This window comes from Plectropomus leopardus, chromosome 7 (genome assembly GCF_026936395.1).
Source record: "Plectropomus leopardus strain MGB_pleo_1.0 chromosome 7, ASM2693639v1, whole genome shotgun sequence".
Lineage (NCBI taxonomy): Eukaryota > Metazoa > Chordata > Actinopteri > Perciformes > Serranidae > Plectropomus > Plectropomus leopardus.
In genome coordinates, this window is record NC_142182.1 from 6,243,544 (window position 1) to 6,269,417 (window position 25,874).

The following is a 25,874-nucleotide window of genomic DNA, read 5'->3' on the forward strand; positions in this document are numbered from 1 at the left end:
AAACTCACCAGAAACTCTGGTTCTTTCTGTTATTTCCCTCCAGTCTTTCTCCTTTTCCCTCTAGTCTCTGTACCTTTATGAAGCAGCCAATTTTTCGCTAAAGTTGAAACATTTTCAAGTGGCGCAGACTCGTCTTTGCATCAATCTGCACTGTGTGTCACGATTATGTACCTTTATGTTTGCCTGTGCAGCTGGCATAAATAAAAATGGAAAATATAGGGACAGACAGTTTGTCAGATTATTAATCAATTTATATGAGTGACATCCATCTTCATTCAACAATGCAAACCAGCTTGTGTTGTATTCATATGTATTTTTTTATTTTAATGTTTTTTATTGTAACTGTGAAAGCGTTTATGGGCGCAGCATCTGAGTTCAAGATAAATTCCCTTCGGGCACAATCATAGGAACCTTAAAATTATCACACGGCTTTGTTGAATACACGATTCTGATATCTGGTCATTTATGACAGTTCATGGTGTGTCATTTCTGAATAACAGGCTGCTGCTGTGTATACCAGACTGTTGCTATGGGCGCAGTTTATATATATAAACCATAGCATATATATATATATATATATATATATATATATATATATATATATATATATATATATACACATCATATATTTGATTTACTAAGCAAAAAGACAAATAGATCCTGATGTTTTCTTTTACCAGAGCCCTCTGCACAACAATTCATTGAAATGTCCCAAAATAGTCCCAAATTAGCAGTGTTTGGCTTGGCTGCATATCAGTCACGCTTCAACTTGATGTGTACGACACAACATGACACGACACGACACGACACGACACGACACGACACGACACGACACGACACGACACGACACGACACTATATGTTGGCGCACACACACACACACACACACACACACACACACACACACACACACACACAACATGCATCATTTCTACTAGAATTTGAACAGTAATCCTGTGATAAGAACAGACAACATGAAGACACACAGTGACTTTACTCGGAACAAAATCACACTTTAACATCACCAGTCACACACACACACACACACACACACACACACACACACACACACACACACACACACACACACACACACACACACACACACACACACACACACACACACAAACACACACACAAACACATACACGCAGGGAGGGCTCTGAAGCCTGTCTCTTTAATGTGCTAACAGCAGCGCTCATTAGAGAATCATTATCACACAGACAGACAGGGTCGCTCACACACTGGGACACGCACAAGCTACACAAACTACACTGGCCTGCAGCCTGTGTGTGTGTGTGTGTGTGCGTGTGTGTGTTCGTACACAGTGACACAGTCTGCAGTCGCAGGTTCTCTCATTATCTGAGGAACAGGGACACTGAGGCAGAGCAGCAGCCAGTTTGTGCAGCCTACAACTTACCCACCCACTTACCCCAACATACACACACAGACACACACAGACACACACAGACACACACACACACACACACACACACACACACACACACACACACACACACACACACACACACACAGACACACACACACACACACACACACACACCACAGTACCACAGTATGTCGTCCACACAGACTTCTGCTGCTGCTGTCACATCTCATTGTCTGTCACTCCTTCCTATGTTTGAACTCACTGTAATATAAAACAAGAAAAGGGTCTACAATCATTTCCTTACAGAAACAAAAGGATTGACGCACACGACACACCGACGAGTACAACCCTTTGTGTATTTTGTTCGTGTTTTTGTTCTCCACAGGGTGACAGGATACAATTAGGGACAAAAAGCACAGTGGGAGCATAATGATACCCAGCAACTGCACTTTCTTCACATTTAGGCAGGAGACATGCCACTGGATACATGTGAGAGAGGGACATGTATTTTTTTGGCTAAAAGACCTCAGTGAGATATCGTATTGATCTTCACAGGTTATATGACCCGAGTCCTGCTGCCTTGCAGACAGTAGCAACATGTGTGAGACCTCTGTTTGAGCCCAAATTCGTCGTGTTATAGCTGCAGTCACGCAGTCTGAAACATGAAAATAAATTGAAACGGGCTCAACCATGGAAGGGGACAAGCGTCCTTCAGCCGCACGGCCTTTTGTTTATTCAAGTGTTGTTTGTTTGTGTTATAGAAGAGCTACTTCTGTTTATATTGCTTTGCTAAATGAAAATGGAAATGATTTTGCTGCTGCACCATTGGGCCTTAAGTGGGGTTTGTACAGCTGTTGAATAAACGCTGTACTGGGGAACGGTGTAGACACGCGCTCTATGACATAATATTACTTTGATACAGCACTTAAGTTTTTGTCAACTCCAGCATTTACTCCACTACAAGTATACATAACATAGCATGTTGTACATGTGGGGAAATCATGTCCAGAATAAGCCTATTTTTTTTGTTCGTGAACCACATGAGTTGTAATTGAGACAAATGTTATAACGTTACCTTTGCTTGATGTTGCTGTTTTTCCTGTCTCCCTACAAGTATAGGAAAAGTCCACCTGCCGCTAGGCTAATTTATGCAACAGGAAATGTCATCCGCTTATGCTAATAACATTAGCATGTTGCATTTGTAGGGTAAACATGCCTTGAATGAACCCTGTGAGTTACAATGGAGCTAAAGTTGTACTTTTATTAAATGTTGTTGCTGTTAAGCTGTGTTTTATGTGTGTTAATTGAATCAATCAAAATGTACCTCACCACCAACCAGCGTTTTGGAGGTGGGACTACAGAGTGAAGCAGACACACCACCACACAAGAGTCAATGCTCACAACAGTGTAGGCCACTAAGGTGAGCCATGAGATGCTTTCAGAGACCCTACACAGAATTATTAATCAGTCTTTACTTGGGGTGGTGCCCAGGACCTTCAGCAGTGTTAACTACTGCTGCCACTGTGAACAAGTCTGTGGCTCAAAAGCAGCTACTTCTCTTATTTGGGACCCCAAGTGGCAGATTTAGAAGCTGTTTTGAAGTAGCAGCAGTGATTACACATTAAGTTGTGGCTTGAATGGTCTGCAGCCGAGCCAAATATTGCTCATTTGGGACTTCATTTCATTGAATTGCTGTGCAGAGGACTCTAGTTAAAGAAAGAAGGAGGTCTTTTTTGTCTCTTTGTCATGTAAAATCAAATATATTTATGTCTGTTTGATTGATTTTCTCAACATTTTGTGTGTGTGGTTATATATCCATCTATTTATCATCTATCTATCCATATAACTATCTATATATATCTATCCATCTATCCACCTCTATCAATATCTCTCTCTCTCTCTATACATATATATATATATATATATATATATATATATATATGTGTGTGTGTGTGTGTGTGTGTATGTATATGTAATCAGAACTGCGTCTATAGCAACAGTCTGCTATTCAGAAATAACACACCAAAGACTTCCATAACTGACCAATAAGAATCGTGTTTTCAACAAAGCCGTGTGATAATGTTGAGGTTTCTATGAGTCTTACCTGAATGAGACTGCAGCAGCTCAAGAAATACAATATGACTTACCACCAAGGAATGCTACCAAAATAGAAATCCTTCTTGGGTGTGAGACAGAGCCTTAAGCCTGTTCTTAATTTGGATTTTATGTGTTACTGCCTCAGATGCATAATCCACTGACCCCACCAGACGGAAGTACATTATTCTGATATTCACCGGTTTTGACTAAAACTCACATCAAACGAGCTGTGATTTGTTCTTCTATTAAAAAAAGGCCCTCTGAGGAGGAGACTACAGGGGTCCCACTAATCTTATTTGCAATGTAAAAAGCTGAATACATGATTCTGTGAAACGACCACTGCATGGTGAAATGACCACAAAAGTGAGATTAAAAGTAGCTACAGGTTGTAAAGAGGAGGAAAAGTACAGTGATACAAAAAAAGAGAAAGAGGGTGTCTCTCTATGGCTCTGCTTATGTGTGAAATGCCTTGTCAGTGTCTCAGCTGAAAACAGATGTGAGCTGGGAGATAGAGGACAGTAGTTGTCACTCCGGTCTGTCACCCTCCTCCCTGACACTCTGGTCAACATGACGGGACTCAGAGCCAACACATGCACGCACTTGTTTGTCCAGTCAGCCATCGGAGTCGATGAATTATACTGCTCCGACAGGCACTCACTGCTGACTGCTCCTCTACTACTACTGGTGAGTAAGTGATATCGTTAGTGGTATGTCTATGTTTTCCTGGTGGACTTTGTCCCCTGGGTGGGAATGTGAAGGATTACACAGACACAGGACGCCTACAAAGGCAAAGAAAAAGAAGGTGTGATGTCCCAGAAGTAAACGTATAATAGTAGCTCATAGGTCATTTTTATTTTTTTAGATATTTTTATTTAACCAGGTTGGTCTTATCTCTTTTTCAAGGCGACTTCTGGCCAAGACAGTCAGCAGTGAAAAGACAAAGTTGCAGACAGAGACACAAAGGGAGACAAAATACAATTTAAAAGCACTAAAATGTGCATTAAAAGAGAGCTATCTATGAGTCAAAAGGGAACTTTCTGGAAGTTAGTTGTATAATCAGGCTGACTAAAAACATCGACACCCTACAGAATCTGCTTCTAAGTCTTTCATTTTGGATTTAAAAACATTTAACAACACCAGCTCCTTGAGTTTTAAGTTGTTCTGCAACAAACTCCAGGCTGGTGCAGGGTGCAGGATATCCAAAAGCCAATTCCCAATTTCTGTCCGAGCTTTTGGGACAGAGAGCATAAATCCTGAGAACGCAGTGAATACTGTCGGATACTTTTCGGTGTGATAAAAACACGTAGGTAGTGTGGGAGCAGACCAAGCATTGCCGTATTTATCAAAACCGCATATAACTCAGGAACACATGCGTTTCTGAATCCAGAGAGAGCAGGGATGAAGTAGCAAAGGAAAATTTCATCGGATAAGGGATGATAACAACTAATCACGTTTTAATCAAATGTGGAATTTAATTGATTAATCGACAGGTATGCAATGCTGTATATATCCAATATGTTGCTGTGAGGTTTGATTGAGGAAAAAGCACATTTGGTATTGTCTAGAATAAGCCACGTTAATATGTCTTTTCAAAATAATTTTTTTTTACAGATTTACAGATAAAAGATTAATTCCTCTGAGAACCCAAATCATCACTTTCTTAATATGTAATTTAGGGTCCCATAATAAAAAGCATGAAAAATTATCAGATATTAGCCTCAATCCATATTAGAAATATTGTAATTTTCTTAATTTTTTTCCTCGCTTTCCTGAGGCTGGGTTGATTTGGGCGTGGTTACCCCTGATCCATATCACATTAAATGGATAAAGCCAATGTGAAAGTCAAAGTTAGGTGTCAGTTAACACTAATTTAACATGCCAAACTGAAATCCCTCAACGCTTCTTTTAATAGGGCGAGTTTGGAAACACTCATTCTGAGTATCGGAGCGCACTCTGGCACAAAGTGGATCGTTTGTAAATTTAGAGCGCTGTTGGAATGAACCGTTTATCGCCGGTTATCCCGAACACCGCACTCTGGGAGTGTCTGGGGAGACGAAGCAGCAAAGCGCCAAACGGAGTGAATGTGTAATGAACTTAACCGTTGGTTAATTCATGAAGAAACAGACACTCTCTCTCTGAGTTTAGTGTAGAGCATCAGATTGGGTTTACAAACGCAGAGTCAGAGGGCTCAAGTTTGGGCTGCACCACGCTGACTCTGCTTTGCTCCATGGCTGTCGTCATGGAGACGAGAGAAAGTTGATAGTTGTAGGATCAAAGGAGGTGTCAATCAAAATGTGATCTGCCACGCCCACACCGTCTGGGGAAATGCTATTATCTTCACAATTAGCTGTTTTGAACTTGGTTTTCCAATAGTTTTGTAGATACTTAATGAGACCTGATATAATATGTGCATTCTTACTATTTTAAGTCACGTTTCCAGAGAATTTAAGGAAAGTGCCTACAATGTGCAGCCCTACATTGGACAGAATCCTTAAGGGAAATGTTTAGATGCCAGTGAGAGTACACAACGGGAATCTTAAAATACTGATCTGAAAAAGGCCCCAGACAAGCTAAAGGTAGAGCTGAGAACAAGACGTCAGGAGTTGACAGAAAGGATATCGTTGAAGTAAACCTAAAGAGCTGTTTGATAGCAGTGAACAAGGAAGACAATCTTGTGAAGAGATGAAATGAAAGAGGGTAGTGGAGCATTATACAGTCTGTTAGCTGTCAAATCGCTGTTCACCGAGGAGAGGAGCAGCGAGCAACAAGAGGAAGGAAATACAATATCACTTTGAAGAAACAGAGGCTAAGAGTTTGAGATACTGTGGTGAAATGTGAAAAGAAGTGTGGGCAATCACACTATTTTACCACCTAACTATATTTGTAGATGTCTCTTCTTGTGCAACGTCATGCAGTTAAAAGGTGCACTCAATAATGGGGTCATAAGGGATGCATGGTATATATATATATATATATATATATATATATATATATATATATATATATATATATATATATTAGTCCAATAAATTATTGGACTATAACTGAATATTTTTCTAATTGGTTAATAATCTGATAATTAAAATTATAGTAGACAAATTGTGGTGTCAATACGAAGCCCGACTGAAGTCTGAAGAAAAATAAAAATTAGCAAAAAAAATAAATAAATAAAAAAAGGGGAAATAAGCAACTCGGGAAGAAACAATCCGGAAATAAGCAAGAAATTAGTAAAAAAAAAAAAAAGGACAAATATTACTGGAAAGATTACAAAAAAACCCCCAAAAAACCCCAAACACACAAAAACAAAAAAGGAAAGTTAAAATAAACAAACAACAAAAAAATAATTTTAAAGATGATTTAAAATACATAGTTATGATAATTGTAAATATAGTTCTCAGGACAACTTTTTTAAAAAAAGATTACTTTCCTAAATCTACTAATTTCTTTCAATTTGCGGGACATTTTTTGCCCAGTTACTCATTGCCTATTTCCCTATGTTTTTGAAAAAAGCAAATCAATTTACTCAGGTTTTAATGTTTAAATATTGTGTAAAAGCATCTGAATGCAGCACAAGAAAAGTGACGGCGATCACAGTTTCAAAGGGTTTAAATGTGGAAAGGGAAATGATTAAGTAAGTCATCACCTACCGCTGCTTTCTCTTGTTGAAGTGCCTGGGCAGCAAAACGTGCTACATGGCTGATGATTGGAGCGAAGTTTGTTGGGCCGTAGAAACGAATGTGAGGGAGACAGGCAGAGTACGCCTGGGCGATACCCTCCACTCCTACACAGGGAGAGACAGAGAGAAATAATTGAAATCTTAAATTTAAAGATGGATGGGAAATGGTGAGAGTGGGAGAGAGACAGCGAGCAGAGACGGCGTGATGGGGGAGAAAAAGATGGAAAAAATGTCTTTTACGCATATCTCCCGACATTTTCAACAGAGGGCCCAAAATTCAAGAAAACATATTGTAGTTTCTCATCAGCAGAGCTATTGTTGACTCCAATCGGCTTAAATGCACTGACAAAAAATGTGTGAATGAGTTCATTTGCTGAACACTAACCTTCTGTCTCAGTCACCTGCATGTGTTTTTGTTTTTTAAGGGAACTGGGAAGTTAATAACACTGCAGCTTAAACACAAGGTCCAGGTTCATGTGTATTTCTTGATAAACAAATTGTGTTCTTTTCATTCACATTTCAATATAATAAAAATATACAGCTCCAGAGTAAAATAATGCTGGACAGATGGTATGCATTATAAGATATTTCAAAGTATGGTGTTTCAATAGATGTGAAAAAAACAAACATTTATTTGGCGCTAAAATACAATGCTAATCCCTTGTTAGGATGGTAGAATATTGCATCTTATATAAAAAAAAGTTTTATATGGCAGTTATAGCAGCACTCTGTGACTACAAGTCCTCCAGGTCCAGGTTTTATTGTTTGGCCTGGATTCTGCAACTTTTCATTTAGAGTGCACTGGAGGCTGAATTGGCCCTTCCAAGAAAAGATGAGCTGTAATGCTCTCTCACGTAGTTTCACCAGCTAACTTGAAAAAAGAAAGGGTGTTTGTGGAGGCACATGCCTTGATTATGACATCTGTTTTGAAGAAGCGCACAAAACTTATTGGTTTGACATGTTTTTATTTGGCATAACCTCCTGCCTCTGACAGGCTAAAATATGTGTTACACAATTTCCCTCTGGGTCTCACAGTAGTGCTCTCAGCAGTTGGCACTCAAGTCGTTTGCATTTGTCAATAAACACATTTGCATCCTACACACTTCAAATGCCAACATGGCGTTCACAGATCCGAATGAAATATATTAAAAATCAAGTGCCTATTTTGTGCTTCGTTAAAAAAAGGCGCAACATACTAATGACTTACAATTCAGTTTAAATTTAATTAGATATAACGAAGGTGAGGAAATGTTAATTCACAATAAAAATAAAGTGATTCACAAGGGGAATTGTCTAGTATACAAAAGGTACCAGAGTGCATTAAACAGCATCAAAATAGCTTGTTTATCAAAAAATGTACTGGTGGAGGATCACCCATGTCCCTCAGCAGAGGTCCTAGCTCAGCCCCTAATGTCCTAGAATCCTAGAAGTGTCCTTAAATCACATAATGTCCTAAAATCCTAGGAACATCCTGGCCTCCTGTCATTGTGCAAAAGTGGCCCTAAAGCTCCAAAGCCTGTATGTATGTATGTGTATATAAAGACACAAGAAGATACAAGATATATAAGAAGCCTTGTTTTCTGATGCAAAAACAATGAATACTGTAGCTACTATGGTTCTTATATTTTATGTTTAAACAGAATCACGTAAACAACGCATTTTTCAAGGGTTAAATCTGATTTCCATGATTCAATTTAAATCTACTCGCTGTGGATTCTTGAGGCCTCTCATCCAAGTGTTGCGACAGACTTGCGGGGACTCGCAGACATTTAACGTCTCTGTGCACATTGATGAATAAACGTGAAAGCTCTTATCTGGATCTGTCACCGGTCTGAATTGTCAGGAGCAACTGTTTGGTGTCATAGTGAGCACTGGCAGTCATACTGCCAATTATGACAAACGTCCTGAGTAGAAATGTGTAGGTGAAGTGTGAAGGTGTTATTTACTCAGACTCAGCAAGACACTAACAGAGGAGTACAGCACCTGCTGCTGTCACATGATCTGGAGATGTTTTCTTTTTTTTTACTGGGTGTCCTGTATTCTTGTTAAATTTAAGAATATTTCACTTTCTATTGCAAGTGATGTTTTAGATCTTTCTCTGTTCTATTTCCACAATGCCATAATAGCATTGCAGCATTGCAGCCTAGGAGATTGTAAAATATCAGTATTTCTATTAGGCAAAACAAACAAACAAAAAGTCAGACAGCACAGATCAGTAATTGACAAATAATATAAAATTTTGGTGTAAAAATGTAAAAAAAAATATATCATTAATATTTCTATAAGTAGCAGCAGGGTAATTGGTGCTTCACCCGAAACTCACCTGAACAGAAGGGATTGGTGGGGTTAAAGTTGATGGCAAATTCGTGTGACACCTGAGGCGAAAAGAAACAGACACTAAAGTTGATATTTTGTCTTCAGTAAACGGTAAAATACTATTGAGAAATACTGTCCATTTCTCCCACTCTTTCTCCCTCCCTCCCACCCTCTCTGTCTCTCTCTGTACCGCTCTCTCTCTCCTTTGTCCTTTTCATCAGCTCAGTGCCATGGCAACACAGATGGGTTGACAGTTGCGTAATCATGTGAATATGAATGTATAATGCTTACAATTTTATCTGTGCGTGTAAGCGTGTGTGTGAGTGTAAAATACATGTACGATACAGGCTTGCTTCAAGTTTGCATGTGATCCCCCTCTCCTCCTCTCTGTAACACACACACACACACACACACACACACACACACACACACACACACACACACACACACACACACACACACACAAACATCAATAACAACAAACAACAACATCAACAAGCGCACACATACCTTCCAGTCTGGTGGGAGCTGGGCTCCAAATCCCAGAGCAGGAAACATTTTGTCACTGAGGAGGAAACCATGACAACAGATTGGGATGTTAGTTAAACCTTTTTTTTTTTCATCCAAATTCAACAAGCTGGATTTAGACAGCAGAGGAAATCCTGTTACCTTTTTTCCACAAAGAAACACATTCAAAGACACTTACAGAATAACTAGCTGAGAGATGACAGAAAAATGAAGCAAAATTGTAAAATGGCTTCTCACTGAGAGAAGGAACACCTTTTTTTAAAAAAAAAAAATTCGGACATTGTCTTTTTGGCAGACAGTGATATTCATCATAATTTAAACAATACGATTCAAGGGGATAAATATATCATAATAAATATGTATTCTTTAGTCTATAATCACCTGAAAATAAAAAATGTTGTTTTCTTCTTAGCTTAAAATAAGCCGTTTATATCTACATAGAGAACAGGTTCCTAGTTTATGGAGCTCTACGAGAGCCCAGAATAGACAAACCAAACACTGGCTCGAGATACAGCCCTCCGTGTTTTTGTGTTATCTAGTCGGGCTACGCTTTTTGTAACAGGAAAGTGTTTTATTCAATGTTTCTAGCAGTTTAAATCGCCAAATCTGTTTGTTTTTGGAGAGGCAACAACCTTTGAAGACTGTGAGTTATTCTTCTGGATCAAAGGACAAAAAGGGGACTTCACATTAGCATGAGTTGGACTAGCCGCCCGCAGCAACACGCCAAAATGCGTCAAAAATAGATGGATTTTTAAGTTTTAACTGCTTTATTCGTTTTTTGATCATTTTAAATCACCACGTTTGCTCGTTTTGGAAAACAACAGACCTCTACGGATAATTCGGCTCATGGTAAAAACCTCCTGAACATCTGGTTTGGAAAAAAAAGATGAGCACAGTTAACTTATCAGAGAAAAGGGGAGAGTATGTTGTTGGAGAGCAACCCGTCCCCGAGATGCCAAACTGCGTCACAGATTCTTTGATTTGTAACGTGACTCTGCTATTAAAACGGCTACATTTGATGTTTATGGCTGTTTTAATAACCAGATTTGTTTATTTTGGAGAGGACGAGACCTCTGTGGATTAATCAGCCAAATAAAAACCTCAATAATGAAAAGTGAAAGAATTCTAGCTGTGAGAAGTTTAAGATAGTTGCAATCTGCAATTCACCACTAGATGCCACCAAATCCCCCTAAATTTTACACACATCACCTTTAAAGTAACTGTAGAGAGAGAAGAATTATTTTCATTATATTACATATATCATATAAATCTATGTATTGGTCTCCAGTATATTTTCAGTGACACAAACGTTGCCCTTTTCTCTGAAAATCTTAAAAACAGTAAAACTAGATGGCTGACACCCATGCTAAAGCTCTGCAGTGGTTCTTGGGTGAGATGGGATTAAAATGGATATTAGGAAACTGATAAACCATTTTAATTCTTACTGCAAAGATCACAGTGACGCACATGCAAATGACAGAAAGGAAACTATTTCTTTGTCATTAATATTCGGTCACTTTTGGTGTTTGCAGAGACACTACATCATCGCATTATCTTTCTCATATAGTCCCAGGTTCTTCTCATCTCATGTTTAAAGTCTTTGGGTGTCAAATACTTTTTTAAAAACAAATTTAATCAAACCCCTCCTCCCAGACTGCAGATTACAAGATTTTTTAATCTGTTCCAAGATTTTGAAAACTTAATATACCAGTCATGGACATACATTTTGTGTTCTTTATATTCTATTTTTGATTATTATTTAGGATTATTTAGGAAACACCTTCTCCTTTTTCACCTTGCCTCTCAATGATAACTGTAGTTCGAACTGATAAAGGACAAGCGCCACAACCATGAAAAATACTCACGTATCATAGTCCTGTATGATTTGTCCCACAGCTAAAATGGCGGCGAGATACTCATTGCTGCCCAGTGGGTTAATGTAGTGGAGGGAGGACGGCTCTCGGGGGTTCCCATTAGATGCTGTGAAGTCTATACCGACCTATGGAAATGCAGAGAGATGAAAGATTAGAGGTCATCTTAGAAAGTGTTTGTTCATTAGTGACATCGTAATGAGCTGATAGTACTGTAGCTGTTGTGGGTCATATTCGGGAGGCGGCGGGGATTAAAGACAGCATGTCACCTGGGTGAGTTGCTTGCCAAGCTGCAGACCAACAAACAACCAAACTGTTTGTAATTTGGCGAGTAATTCCTGCTTTTTCGGCCGGGACTGTGCCCCTAAAACAGTGTATTTTAAGCCAAAATATGATCTCTGCCAACCATGACAAAGTGCCAAAATCTAACCACACCATAACCACCGTGCTGCTGAAACGTAGAGTTTCAGCTTTTCCACTACATAAAAAAGTTCAAGTGTAATCCATGGTTTGCAGAAATACCAACATCCTTTTTGCTATTTTTAACCAACTGAATGAAACCAAACAATGACAGTATTTTTTTCTTGCCATTCAGTGGCATAATAGAAAGTAAAGTGAAGGTCTGAAGGAAAAAAGAGAAACTGGAGTTGCTGAGAAACAGTCTGAGCTGGAGCATCTCTTTATCTTGGACTAAAGGAACATTGTCAGTCTATAGACACCATCTATAAACGTTACATTACTGCACACGTGGACTATTATCTTTGCACATATTTGCTCTGCTGAATTTTTGCACATCTCTGCGCAAAACTGTACAACTTTCTTATTCCAACATGCTACCTTTTACATGTTTGTCATGTTATCTGGATTTTGGAATTCTGGAAGTATCTCTACCATAGTTTTATTGTAATTTTTTTGGTTCTATATTGAATTTATTTGTATTATTTTTCTTATTTGTACTCCTCTTAATATGTGATTGCATGTTTAATATTTGCACCAAAAAACAAATAAAATTCCTAATAAGTGAAAAACTTTTCTGATTCTGATTCTCACCGTACTGTGTTTGAGAGCCAGTTGATATGATTTAGTTAGCGTGTTGTTGCTTTTTTGTATCACAAAATATCGTGCCATGAAATGTCATAACGGCTTTATATCTCCCAAACCCTGCGGCTGCAATCTTGACATTTAACTCGACAAAAAATGGTCCTTTGTCTCACAGGCCATTTTCTGAATTTATCAAACATTTTACAAATATAATAGTTTCAAATCGTCAAGGTTACCAACCAAGAAACTATTGTGGTTTTCTTCATACAATACTTTTTTATCAGAGGACAGATTTAAAAAAAAAAAAAAAAATACTGTAGCACAGCCATGTCTGAAAAAGACAGAATGTCCCGGAAACCACGCGGAGGCATATTTTTAACACAGATGACCACAGGCTGACTGCGATGACATACAGTATATACAAATATCAACACAGACGCTATGAACACATGTACCTAAAGTACAAAGGCACACAGACACACAGACACACACACACACACAGAGCCAAACATAATATGAGATTAAGAGTGACAAGCTTTTCCTCAGGCGATGAATAACAGTTTGTGTGCTGACAAGAACCCGACCCAGAAACTCCGCCTCCCCTCCTATCAGCTTAAAGATAGTCGAAACCATCTCCTCTCGCTCTGTTTGGAGTGTTATAAAACAACAATGTTCTGGTTCAATGAGGATGTGAGGAAAGACAAAATAGCGGAGCAGGAAGAGAGAGCAAAGGTGGTGAATGTGTGAGTACAAGAGAGGAAACTGGGCAAATACGGTAAAGAAAGGAGAGAGAGAGAGAGCGGACAGAGCAGCAGGAGTGACGGACACAGAGATGCAGGGTGACAGAATTAGGGTGCCGTTGCATGTCTTGTACAAGTGTGAGCATGTGTGTTAGTCCTGGAAAGACATATGTGTGAAAAAAGGACCCATTTAGCATGCTACTCTTGGTTCAGGGTGAAAAAGTCATTTTCCCTGTGATCACAGCTCGTTTCTGGAGATGAATCAGCATAATAGCTTAAAGGAGTGCTGAGTATTTTGTCAGTGGATCAAACTATGACAAACCAACATTTTCTCATCCCAAGCTTTCACCCTTTGCCGCTTTACTTCCACATCTGCATATTACACTCTAGGTATCCTTCTGTGATGTTCGGCTGTGGATGCGGCTACTGTGATGTCAACACAAGCACATGGTAAGATTATGATGCACAGGGTAATATTTAAGCAACAAAAGCACATGGCAACCAATGCCAGGACATTAACAAAAGCAAAAAATGGCACGTGTGGCTAGGTTTAGGCAAAAGAGGCACAGAAAAAAGAGCCATTACATTTAAACGGGATGCAAACACTGGACTCCTGCATGAAAGTCCAGGGTTTGTTGGATCCATCCACCCCATAGGGACCTTTTTGCTCCTTATATGACATCATTACCAGCACAATTCAACTGATCAACTGATTATGGACTTACGCAATTTATGCAACATGCTGTCATCCAAAATTGTCACATATTGCCGTTTTGCGGTGAATCTGGACATCTACATATTATGCTCAAGGTATTCTCCTACATGTAAACTCCAGGGTTTGTTTGATCCCTCCACCGCCACTCCTGCCCGCCCTGTAGGGACCTTTAAGCTCATTGCAGGACATTATATGAACTGGTCTCTGAGAACACGTTGACTCAGTGCACCATGGTGATTTAGTTAATCTAGAGAAAACACACTGATTTTTTTTGCCCATCTTTCAACTGATTGGCTAAAGAGTAGATAAAATTTCAGTAAACTAAGATTTTCTTCAGTTGACCGGAGCCCTGGTGGCATTATGGACTGAAATAATTTCATTTCAAAGGAACACTTTCAGTTCATGGAGGCAAAGTTAATTTTTGCAGCGCTCTTTCATTCAACTTGCAAATTTGCAGTTAACTAAAGCCAGGCAGACACTGATCAAGATCGAGCTGTATTTCTGCCAGAACAATTGTCGTTTTATGTTCAGTTTGAGGGGAGTCACAACACCTGATTCATTTCTTTGAGGATCAACTACAAGATCTAGTATATCAGAAACCCACTCTTTACTGTTTTGCAGTATGAGCAGTTTCACAGTCCAATTCTGTCATAGCTGCAAAAAGATCTGTGTAGTAAGCTGAAAACAATATTAAAGGAGCAATATTTTACATATTGCGGCTAAACTGTGGTCTTGATATGGCAGCTGGGATCTAAAACTGAACATTGGTGTAGAACATCATATTATCTGCATCTTCCAGATATCACCAGCGCCATATTTCCCTTTCCTTCGTCTTACATTGTACAAATACACAAAGTAAAACTGACTTTCTATCTGTCAACATTCTTGAGTACGCAGTTATCTAGATGGGATTAACTTGATTGGAAGTGTCACGAGACAAAAGCGGCCAGTTCTTCCTGCAGTGTGAGCACCATGTCATTGATTAAAATATGTGGTGTGAGTTAACACGACGTTACTGTACAGGATTAATGAAAACGCACAGTGTCACAGTGTCTGCCCAGCTTAACTGCAAACTGGCTTAGCCGTGCTCATCTCTGAGAGAATGCAAAGAGCTGCAGGATCCAAAAAGAGAGAGCCACCGCATCAGCTGTGTCACACCTTCCAGATTTATATAACTCTGCTTTCGCAGAATGAGAAGCAATCGAGAATTGTATTCATAACCATTTTGTCACGACCAAAGGTGTCCACCTGACAACACAAAATAAATCAAGGCGTCTCCAAACTTCCAGCACCAGTTCTTTTTTTTTTTAGGCTGAATGTGCCCCCAGTCTTCCAGTGTCCTATTCAGTACAAACATGACAGCACATACATTTAAGATATAAAACATAGCACAGACATAAAATGAGTACAGACAGCTTAACCCTTTGAAACCTAGAGCAACATCACTTTCTTATGCTGCTTTCAGATGCTTTTCACAAGTACTTAAACCTTTGAACTCTAAGCATATTGGTGATATTTCTTCCAAAAACATGGAGAAAAAGGCAATAAGTAACTTCATGAGAAATGTTCCACAAATTGCAAAGAAAAATCCAGTAGATTTAGAAAATTATATTTTAAAAAGCTAGAGGAAAATGCCAAGGGGAAATAAAAGGAAAAAAAACTTACTTACTTTATAACTTAGTATTATAGTGAACTATTTTAAATGAACTTACATAATTGACATACTGCATGTCATTTTTGCGCCCATAAACTGTAATACTTTTATTGTATTAGGGGGGAATTGTTAGTTGGAGGGTGACCTAGATTATTAGACGTTATTTACTGGTCAAGTAAAGAATATTTTAGTAGTTTTAAACAAGTTTTGCAAAAAAAACACTTTAGAGTATAAAGCTTCAAACTGTTATAAATGTGTTATTTAAATGCTCAGAGCAATAAAATACAACAACTGTGTAATAGTAATAAGAAGATCATAAAATATAATACATTAAAATACACAATAATATACAAATAACATTACAGTGTCTGTTGTTTCATTTTTATTTGAAGCTCATGAACACACCAAAGGCGGAAAAACGTCTTCCTAACTCGGGAAATGGGACCATCTGAGGAGCATGTGAATGCCGTCGCTGTACCATAGCTGTGACCGTGCTCCCTCTGAAGCTCTCGCACCAACCCTGGCTCCCTTTACCCAGAGAAAGGTCACGTTGATTGAAACCCAGAATGCATTTTCAGAGCTACTTTAATCACCCGGCCAACAGCCTGTGAGCCTGGAACAGCACTCGCAGGCTTGGATTCAGAAAGCAGACCGAGGCATCTCTGCTCCAGGTGAGATTTCTAAAAGTCGTCTTGAACCACTTACTGGTTTCTCCTATACAGGATTATCATGGAGGTATTAAACATAGCTGGAATTGCAGTTCTGTTTCTGTTTTTTGGTGTATGTAAACAAGTGGCAAGTATGCTGGAAATCACTTAGCATACATCTATGAAAAGGAATAAAATTTATTTTCAACATGTTATTTATTTATTTATTTTTGCTTCATAATGGTTATATGTGAAACCTGAATTTGAGTTGAATTTATATGAGAAATTATGGACTATTTGAATTACCATACAAACAAAACATTTTTTTTTATTGGCAATATATATTTTTGTCACTAACCCCTTGATCCATTACAATGACCTATGTGCATGCCTGAGTACGTGCTATTATACATGCACGTGTCAGGGTTTAGACAGTTTAAGGCAAGTTAGATTTAAGACTTTTCACGACTTTTTTTTAACCCTTTGAAACCTGAAGTGACATTGCTTTTCATGTGCTGCTTTCAGATGCCTATAACAAGCATGTCAACCTTATAAACCTGGGAAAAAAGGCAAAGAGCAACTTGAATATAAATGTTTCACAAATAGCAACAAATTAGTTGATTCAGAAAAATTGGAATGGGAAAATGTCTAGAAAAAAAAAAAGAAATCAGAATGATCTTACTTATATTTCAAAATTATGTTACAAAATTATTATAATGTAAGCACTTTTTCACAAACAATTTTTGTTTGTTTGATTTTTCGAATTAATTATCGGGTAATTTTCTTGTACTTTTTATTAATGTCTTGCTAATTTTTGTGTTATTTCTTCTTTTGTTGCTCATTGCCTTTTCCTACGTTTTTGAAAGAAATCAAGCCAATTTGCTCAGTTTTCAAAGGCATAATGCAACTCGGAATGAAATTTAAGACCATTTCTTTACAGTTACCTAATCTGAAGAAAAAGAAAACATAAACCAACAATAATTACTTACGATTAGAGACGATTTGGCCCAACTATTTATTGTAACATAAAATATGACTTTTTTGGCAACATATTTTAAAAAAAGCATGACCTGTTATTTTAAGGTTTTATGGTGCATCCTCACAAAATAAAATCATTCTTCTCATGTCTGCGTTTATTGTTTTTTAATACCAATGAAATATTTTAATTTAATTCTAATTAATTTAATGCCTTTTAAGACCTTTCAAGGACCCATGGGAACCCTGATGTGTACTCTGGAGGAGGGAAATAAAATTTCATTTGTTCCTCTTGCTTATATCAGCAATGTTTTTTGTTTTTTTTTTTCTATTCATTTTGTCTTACTATCAACCTGAAAATATGTATGCCCAAACTGACAGTCGATGGCACAAGATCTTCCCCAAACTATTACACCATTTTCCTCCAGTGCCCTCTCCGCTGACAGACATTATTAGTTTGATGGCTGTGAATTTGATGACAGTGGGAGATGACACTATTCTGTTTCCAAACTTATTCCTCGCCCCGAGCTATTAGTAATTGCTGACACACAAGTAGACTAAACACAACATGACAAACGCAGTTTCAACGAGCAAGCGCACAGAATTAAAATGAACAGGGGGCGACAGAGCAGCATCTCATTACTGTATATTTCAGAGCAGCAATGTGGCAGAAAACGTCTGTGACTGAAATAAATTAGAGGGATTCCACTGCTGCCAAATAACTGTCAAATAATTGACACACTGACATTCACATTGGAGTTTTCTCAGCTGTGCCTTGTCAAGTATGAGCCAATTCTCACGCCAGGACCTCTCAGACTCATTTGCAGTTAAAGAGCCAGAGAGATGGATGGAGGGGAGTTTGGATGTATGAGTGTGTCGCAGCCTGTGTGAATGTCTTCTGGAATGACTCTACGTCCACTCTCAGGTTTTCCCAATCACAACTAGGAGCTGCTGTCCACTGTCTGACTTTTATTTTGGTTAAGTCCATTCATTAGTAAAACTTGTTATTGTGTATTATTGTGTCCTTCATGCCCGAAGGTTTTTCAGTACCGTCATAAATACAGGCACTCCTCTTTCTCTTAAACTCATTGTGTGTAGTGCACAGCATGCACCACCAGAGCTCAGTCTCCGGTCTCTACTGGCGAAACAGGCAGCTAAGCTGAAAGACAACATGACACCTAGTGGTGGAGACAGAAGTTATAGGACTGTAAACAGCTGGGGCCAGTAACTGCAAAGATAGACTAATGAGAATAATGGCTTTTTTAAATTTATTTTTAAATCTAGCAAAGTGTGCATGCACATCCAATCCAAACATGGAGCTGACCTGACACCCTATCAAGTGACCTCTTTTTAAATATACTTTTAATGATTCTTGTGTATATATTCTTGGGGTCTGTGTGGCATTTATTGAATGTTCACTTTTTTCATCAGATACTGGACGTACAAAAGGACTGGGTGTTTAATTGTGACTAGGCTTTTATTTCAGTTTCACAGTGCAAAGGGTAATTTGGTGAATGAACTATTCCTTTAAGAAACATATCATGATCAAATGTTTTGCCAGTGCTGCATGGCCCCACTTCACTGGGTAAAATGATAACTGATAAGGCCCCGAGATTTGTTGTGAGAATGACATACAATATCTAAACAGTGTCATACACTACAGAGCAGGCGGAAATTGAAGAGGAAAAAAAAACAGCCATGTGTCTTAACTGATATCGCCTGTCAGCATCCTGCAAGCGGTGAAGATACATCCTTGAAAAGTTTGTTTTGTCCATGAATCCACAGGGACGGGGGCACTACGCTCTACACAGCTCTGAATGATATCAAACATAAGATATGAATAATAGCGTAATTCAGTTGCAATGAGTCTTTCACAAACAGCCCATCAGCAGTAGCAGGCTGTCTCTTTGTGTTGGAGTGTGTTACAGAGAAACGCTGCTCTCTCCTCCAGCTCCCACAGCCCCGAGGAGAGACTTTCCCTTCCTGGAGATTAGGATTAGAGCCATACTAAGTCTGATTGAACACCGCAAAACAGCTCTTTCTGCATGTGTGTGTGTGCGTGTGTGTTTTCGTACGTGGCTGCTCCTCACTGGGAATGTGTGTATGTGTGTGTGTGTGTGTGTGTGTGTGTCAAAATGTGTACATATAAGTGGCAGTGTGTGCATGAGGAGATGTCATCGCCGACTGAGCGTCTGCGTGAGATTATGTGTGCTTGCGCATGTCTAAATCAGTCGGTGTGCGTAAGCAGTGAAGGTGCATGTTTGAAGATGTATGTGTGTGCGCACCTACAGTATAAATCTTGTACAGAGTGCAGAGGTACGTGTGATAAAATGTCTGTATGAAGAAGATAATGTGTTTGGATTTGTGTGTGTGCGCTAGAGCCATGGCATGTAAATTGCTCGTAGTGTGTAAGTGTGAAAGCGGGAAAGCGGGAGTGTGACGAGGATATTATATGTTTGTGCTCACATGTGTGTATGTATGTGTATGTAAATGAGTTTGTAAGCAGGAGAGAGGGAGCATCTGTGCTAAGACAGAATTAGGTGTGTGTGTGTGTGTGTGTGTGTGTGTGTGTGTGTGTGTGTGTGTGTGTGTGTGTGTGTGCACATCAGTGAAAGAGCTGCAGGTCTGTAACAAAAGGCAACAGATTAGGAGACAGCAGCGAGGATTTAAGAGTTCCCATTCCACCATAAATTTGCTCATCTTTCCACCACTAGATCAGGCAAATGTTTCCGATGCATTAAAATTATCCTCATTACCAACAAGCAAGGTCCTGAGTGAGAAAATTATAAAATACTTGCATCCGTCTGTCTGTCAGTAACTACCAGCATTCATTCACAAATTCCACAAATTGAAAGTATTTTTAATTTTAACCCCTTGAAACCTGGAACCACATCAGTTCAGACGCCTTTCTCATTGAAAACTGTGAAACCTGAGCAAATTGATTTGACTAATTTTCAAAAAATCGCTAAAAAGGCAACAAGCAACTTGGCAAGGGATGTCCCACGAATCACGAATTAGGAAAAAGTGACAATGAAATAACATGAAAATTAGTCTTTACAGAAAGACGAAAATTATTAGAAGTTAATAATAATAAATAATAGTGAAAAATATCCAGAAATTTATTTATTGTTCTTATTCTTATTATATTTATCATGAACTATTTTATCTATATATTTTTTAAAATTATTTTCTCTCCTTTTTCTTTTTTTTTTTACCTCTCTTTTTTCGTACTAAATTTCGGGTAATTTGCTTGTAACCTCTTACCATGTTTTTGAAAGAAATCAAGCTAAGTTGCTATGGTTTCAAAGGGTTACCACACTACATTAGATGTTTCCTTTTTTGTTTTAGAAGCATCCTGATTCCCCCTGAGCAGTGAAATGTGTCTGAGAGCTGTCTAACCTTTCATTAAGGCACTCAACTGCCGGCCGATGACGGAGGGGAACTTTTCGCATTCACCTCAATCGCCCAAAAGAGAGCAGACTGGATATGGAGAGTCCCAATAAAAGCAAACTTTAAAGCACAAGTCAAAACTCCCCACTATGGTTTTAACAAAGCATCAACAGAAGAATTACATCAGCTATTCAGCAATTAGGTGGGATCTACATTACGGCACGTCTTCAGTTGACATTTAGTTGCAATTAACTGTTCGCTAAGCCCTACCCCTCTGATTACTGTCGCTACACCTGTCAAGTTTTCACGAAGACAATTAAGTTCACAATAACAACAAGGCAGATTTACCACTCATAATTATTAGTGACTTTTTAAAGAGATATTATACTGAGGTAAACAAAAGCAGCTTGTCATTTACAGCTTGCGACTAAGACTGGGTATTGTTTAATAAATTATGATACCAGCGCTAACACCCTTAAAGTGATACCTCATGAAGATGCCAGAGTAATGTGATGACGACTTTCCCACTGGGAAAATTCACATGAACGGCCTCTCATGTTGGAAAAACAGTCTTGGCAACTCATGAGATAATTTTAAACATAAGTTGCCGACTTACCATACTTCAATGGTAAGAAACTTTTTTATTAAATCAGGTATTCATCGCCTCCAGCTCTGATGGAAACACAACACCTGAGTGAACGTGAGCCTGAAAGACTGAATAAGTAAGTGATATATGAAGAGAAGCAAGTACTGTAAAGTTATCACAGACATTATCACACACACACACACACACACACACACACACACACACACACACACACACACACACACACACACACAGAAAGGCATATTCGTCTGCTGCAGAGCAACGTACACAGCTCTGCTGTACTCTACTGGCAATGGGAATGAAGTCAATGGTCTATTCATACATCATTAGGTTGAAATCCTCTTCACTGACTAAAAACAACACACATACAAAGAAACATACATTATACCTTTCTGCTTTAATACTCTTTTTCACACTGCTGCACATATTTCCCTTAGTCACTTATTCATTGTGGTGCAAAGCATCATCATCAGCGAAAACCATCACCATAGCAACATTACTAACCACTATGCTCTTTGCATTAATGCCTCATTATCCAACAATAAGATAAGGTGAAAATAACAGGCTGACAGTGAAGCTCATCATTGCCTGTGTATGTACTGTATGTGTACTCCTTAACAATGCCCTGAACTTAACAGAGGATCTCGCAGCTTTCTGCCCCCCTGGAGACACACAGAATACATCATCTGACACCGACAGCACGACACAAGCGTATTCACCTCCACACAACAATGCAACTGTCTGAAATAATCCTTGTTACTTCTACAAAGAGTCAAAGGTTGAACTTATTAGAACATACTGAATACATTTAGGAACCAAAAATATATATATATTTTCTTGAATTTCAAATTGCCTGTGGGTCAACACAGTGTTATGGTGCAGTATCAACATAATGTTTTACACTACTATCAAAACTGTAACGCTGAATAACTCTGAGATCACCTTCAATAGGTCTGGGTTATATGGAGAAAATAATGTATCCCGATATTTCTGACCAAATATCGATATAGATATCACAATGATGATGTTGGTGTGACAACTGGTGCTTTCACAAACTTTTCACACAATGAGATTTTTGATAAATAATCATCAGTAATGTGGATATAATGACTAAGTTGGCAAAGACATAATAGACCAACTAGAACAGTTTGGAAAGTTCAGAAAATGACATCACTTGACACAAGACAATACTTGCAATGTCAAATAATATAATCATATTGCCTAGCCCTAGCCATAAGTTATTATCATGTACATGGTAATTTATAGTAGAAATAAAAGTTCAGTTATAATGTCACATTGTTACGTTCATTTGAGTGACATGACAGCCTGGATTCAGTGCTTGCAACAGATTACAACTCAAATGCTACTTTCTGCACCCACATAGCTGCAAGGGTTCACACAGCAATTATATGCTTTCACAAAATACATGCCTCAACTGTTTCAAAATGGAATTAAATTAATGGGCTAAAATATGCAAATCTATTTGTACACTACAGCTGTTTTTTTAATGATGCCATACTGTAGCTGCCTCAACTTTAGAAGCACTGCGTTATTTATTCAGCAGCAATACTCAATTAACGGACAGCGGGCCAAATCTGACCCCCAACCATTTTCTAATTTACAATAAAAATAAAGTGATTCACAGCGGGAATTGTTTTTGTACATTTAGTATAAATAAGGTGCCAGAGTGCATAAAACAGCATCAAAATAGAGCTTGTTTATAAAAACAAAAGTGCCAGTGGTGGATTCCCCCCACACCCCCAACAGAGGTCATAGCTCAGCCCCTAATGTCCTAAAATCCTACTAATTCACTGCTGTTGAACGTGTTCATATGTGATTTTATGTTGTTTTATTGCTGTTGTTTTTTTGTAAAGTGACCTTGAGTGTCCTGAAAGGCACCCATAAATAAAATGTTTTATCATTATTATTATTTTAAAAAAATCCAAAGAAGGTCCTAAAGTACAAAAAATTTCCTAAAATCCTAGAAACATCCTACAGTCCTAGAAATGTCCCAAAATCCTAAAGACGCGCCCAAATCCTAGAAACAGCTTAAAATCCTAGAAATATCCTAAAATCCATGAAATGTCCTAAAGTCCTAGAAACATACTAGAATCCAATAAAACATCCTAAAATCCAAGAAAACATCTTAAAATCCTAAAAATGTCTTCAATTACTGGAAACATCCTAAAACCATGACACATCCTGAAGTCCTAGAAATGTCCTGACACACTAGAAACATGAATAACGTCACAACAGCATATTTAGCCAAAGTACCAACAGAACACCAGAGAGAGGTAAATGTATGACTAAATTTTTCTTCGGTTTGTTCTCAAAGTATTTAGCAACTTGTTTTATGAAACTTATCACCAGATCAAATGCATAAAATGTTAACAAACTTTACTACACAAGGACTTTACATGGAGACCGGAGTATACGAGGAGGTGCACAGGTGTCGAATCACAAAGCATACTTTAAAAATCCCACAAAATCAAACGCATAACAATGTACATTATCTGTGCCCTGCTGCATCTGGAGGCTGGTTCTAGCTCACAAAGCTGGGAAATTGTTGCAGAGGTAGCGAAGAGAGGGGGAAAAAAGGGACACTGTGAATGTACATATGTATGGCTGATGCAGAGTGTGTGTTCTTTCATTGTATATTTTCTGCAAGTGTGCATTTTACCTATTCTGCATGTGGTTTTAGATTTTTTTTTTTTTAATTTTTTATACACGTGTGTAAAAGATTGAGATTGTGTGTTACAGTAACAGTGTGCTAGTATGAATGGTCCTGAGATTTATCAGCAGAGCAGTTGTATTTGTCTGGAAAATCCACCCCGGATAATAATTTAACAACTCAATATGTGTGTGAGTGTGTTTTACAGTAACAGTGAGCCAGTCTGAATGGCACGGCAGTTGTATTTGTTGGACAAATACACCCCGGATAATAATATAACAACTCAGTGTGTGTCTCTGTGTGTGTGTGTGTGTGTGTATGTGTGTGTGTGTGTGTGAATGGCTGTTACAAAACCAGATCCCTTCTCACTCACTCAAAGGTGTGACATCATCGACAGGGACACACAAGAGTTTCTGCTAACAAGAGACCAAAATACACTGTGACAATCCTCTCTCCCTCTCTCTTTTCCTTTCTATCCTCTCACTCTTACGCAAAACCATTTTTCCTGTTTTCTTCCTTCCATCCAACAATGTAACAACACATTTCAATGTTTCACAATACCCCATTACTCCTCTCTACTCTACTCATTTCTTCCGTCCATCGCACTTTTCCTTTCTGTATGTTAATGATCATGATCCAAACGTAACCCCGGTAGATGAAAATAGAAAAAATCTCAATGTTTTCTATCTGTTTTTTAGAGCTAATCAAGCAGAACCATGTATCTCATTACCATGTAATTGCAGAAGCAAATAAATAAAGAAATAAAAACAGGCATGTAAATATTATACTCACCGTAAACATGAGCTGGCATCCTCCAAGTATGTAATCCAGAAAAGTGTAGTCATGTGTAATCTGGAGAGACAAGAATCACAGGGCAAAGTAAGAAAACATGTAACCATGACCAGTGAGAAAGGAGGAGAGTATTGAGATTTCAGAGATATTGAGAGAAGAGTAGGGATGTTAAACATTGCATGTGATCAAATCAGTTAAATCTCCAGCCTTATATACAGACTATCTCTGCTACAGATACCACAGACTGTAGTTATACTTTTCCTCTGACTAATTGATCGTCTGCTTATTCTAATACCACATACAATGTGGGAAACAACTTAACGAAGCACTTGGTAAAATTACACTATCTTCATGAGCATAACTGTTTTAAAATGACAAAACAACCCATGTTTTTCTGATTCGAGGTACCACCAATGGAGCACCAATTATCCTCTTGTTTGAACAAAATTTCCACTCCAATTACAATGAATATTTAGTATGGATTTTCCTGTCATTAGTCTAATCCCTGCCGGCAGCCAACAAATATAATTACTGTATTAGCTGTTTTGTGCATGTGCTGGATGTGTATGTGTCTGTATGTGTCTGTCTGTACAAAGGCTTGTTCATGACTGTGCGCATGAAAAGAGGAAAAAGGAAAAGAATCAATTATGGAGGCTTGTCATCATATGCACACAGCTTTAATGTCATTCCAATAGGCCTCTAAAGACTCAGTGTTCCAGCTTAATGTGTCCTCTGGGGGACTCAAAGCTACCGCACTAATTACTT

At 38.4% G+C, this 25,874-nt stretch overlaps 1 protein-coding gene across 1 annotated transcript in view; it reads right to left on the reverse strand.

The window, feature by feature from the left end:
* The window catches only part of cpne2 (copine II), a 53,799-nt gene that overhangs the window by 6,515 nt on the left and 21,410 nt on the right, over positions 1-25,874 (reverse strand). The window contains exons 10-14 of the mRNA XM_042496366.2: positions 25,110-25,169; positions 11,872-12,005; positions 9,989-10,043; positions 9,486-9,537; positions 7,134-7,267 (exon numbers count right to left, since the gene is read on the reverse strand). Coding sequence (XP_042352300.1) covers positions 7,134-7,267; positions 9,486-9,537; positions 9,989-10,043; positions 11,872-12,005; positions 25,110-25,169 — 435 coding nt within the window. The remainder of the gene's footprint in view (positions 1-7,133; positions 7,268-9,485; positions 9,538-9,988; positions 10,044-11,871; positions 12,006-25,109; positions 25,170-25,874) is intronic.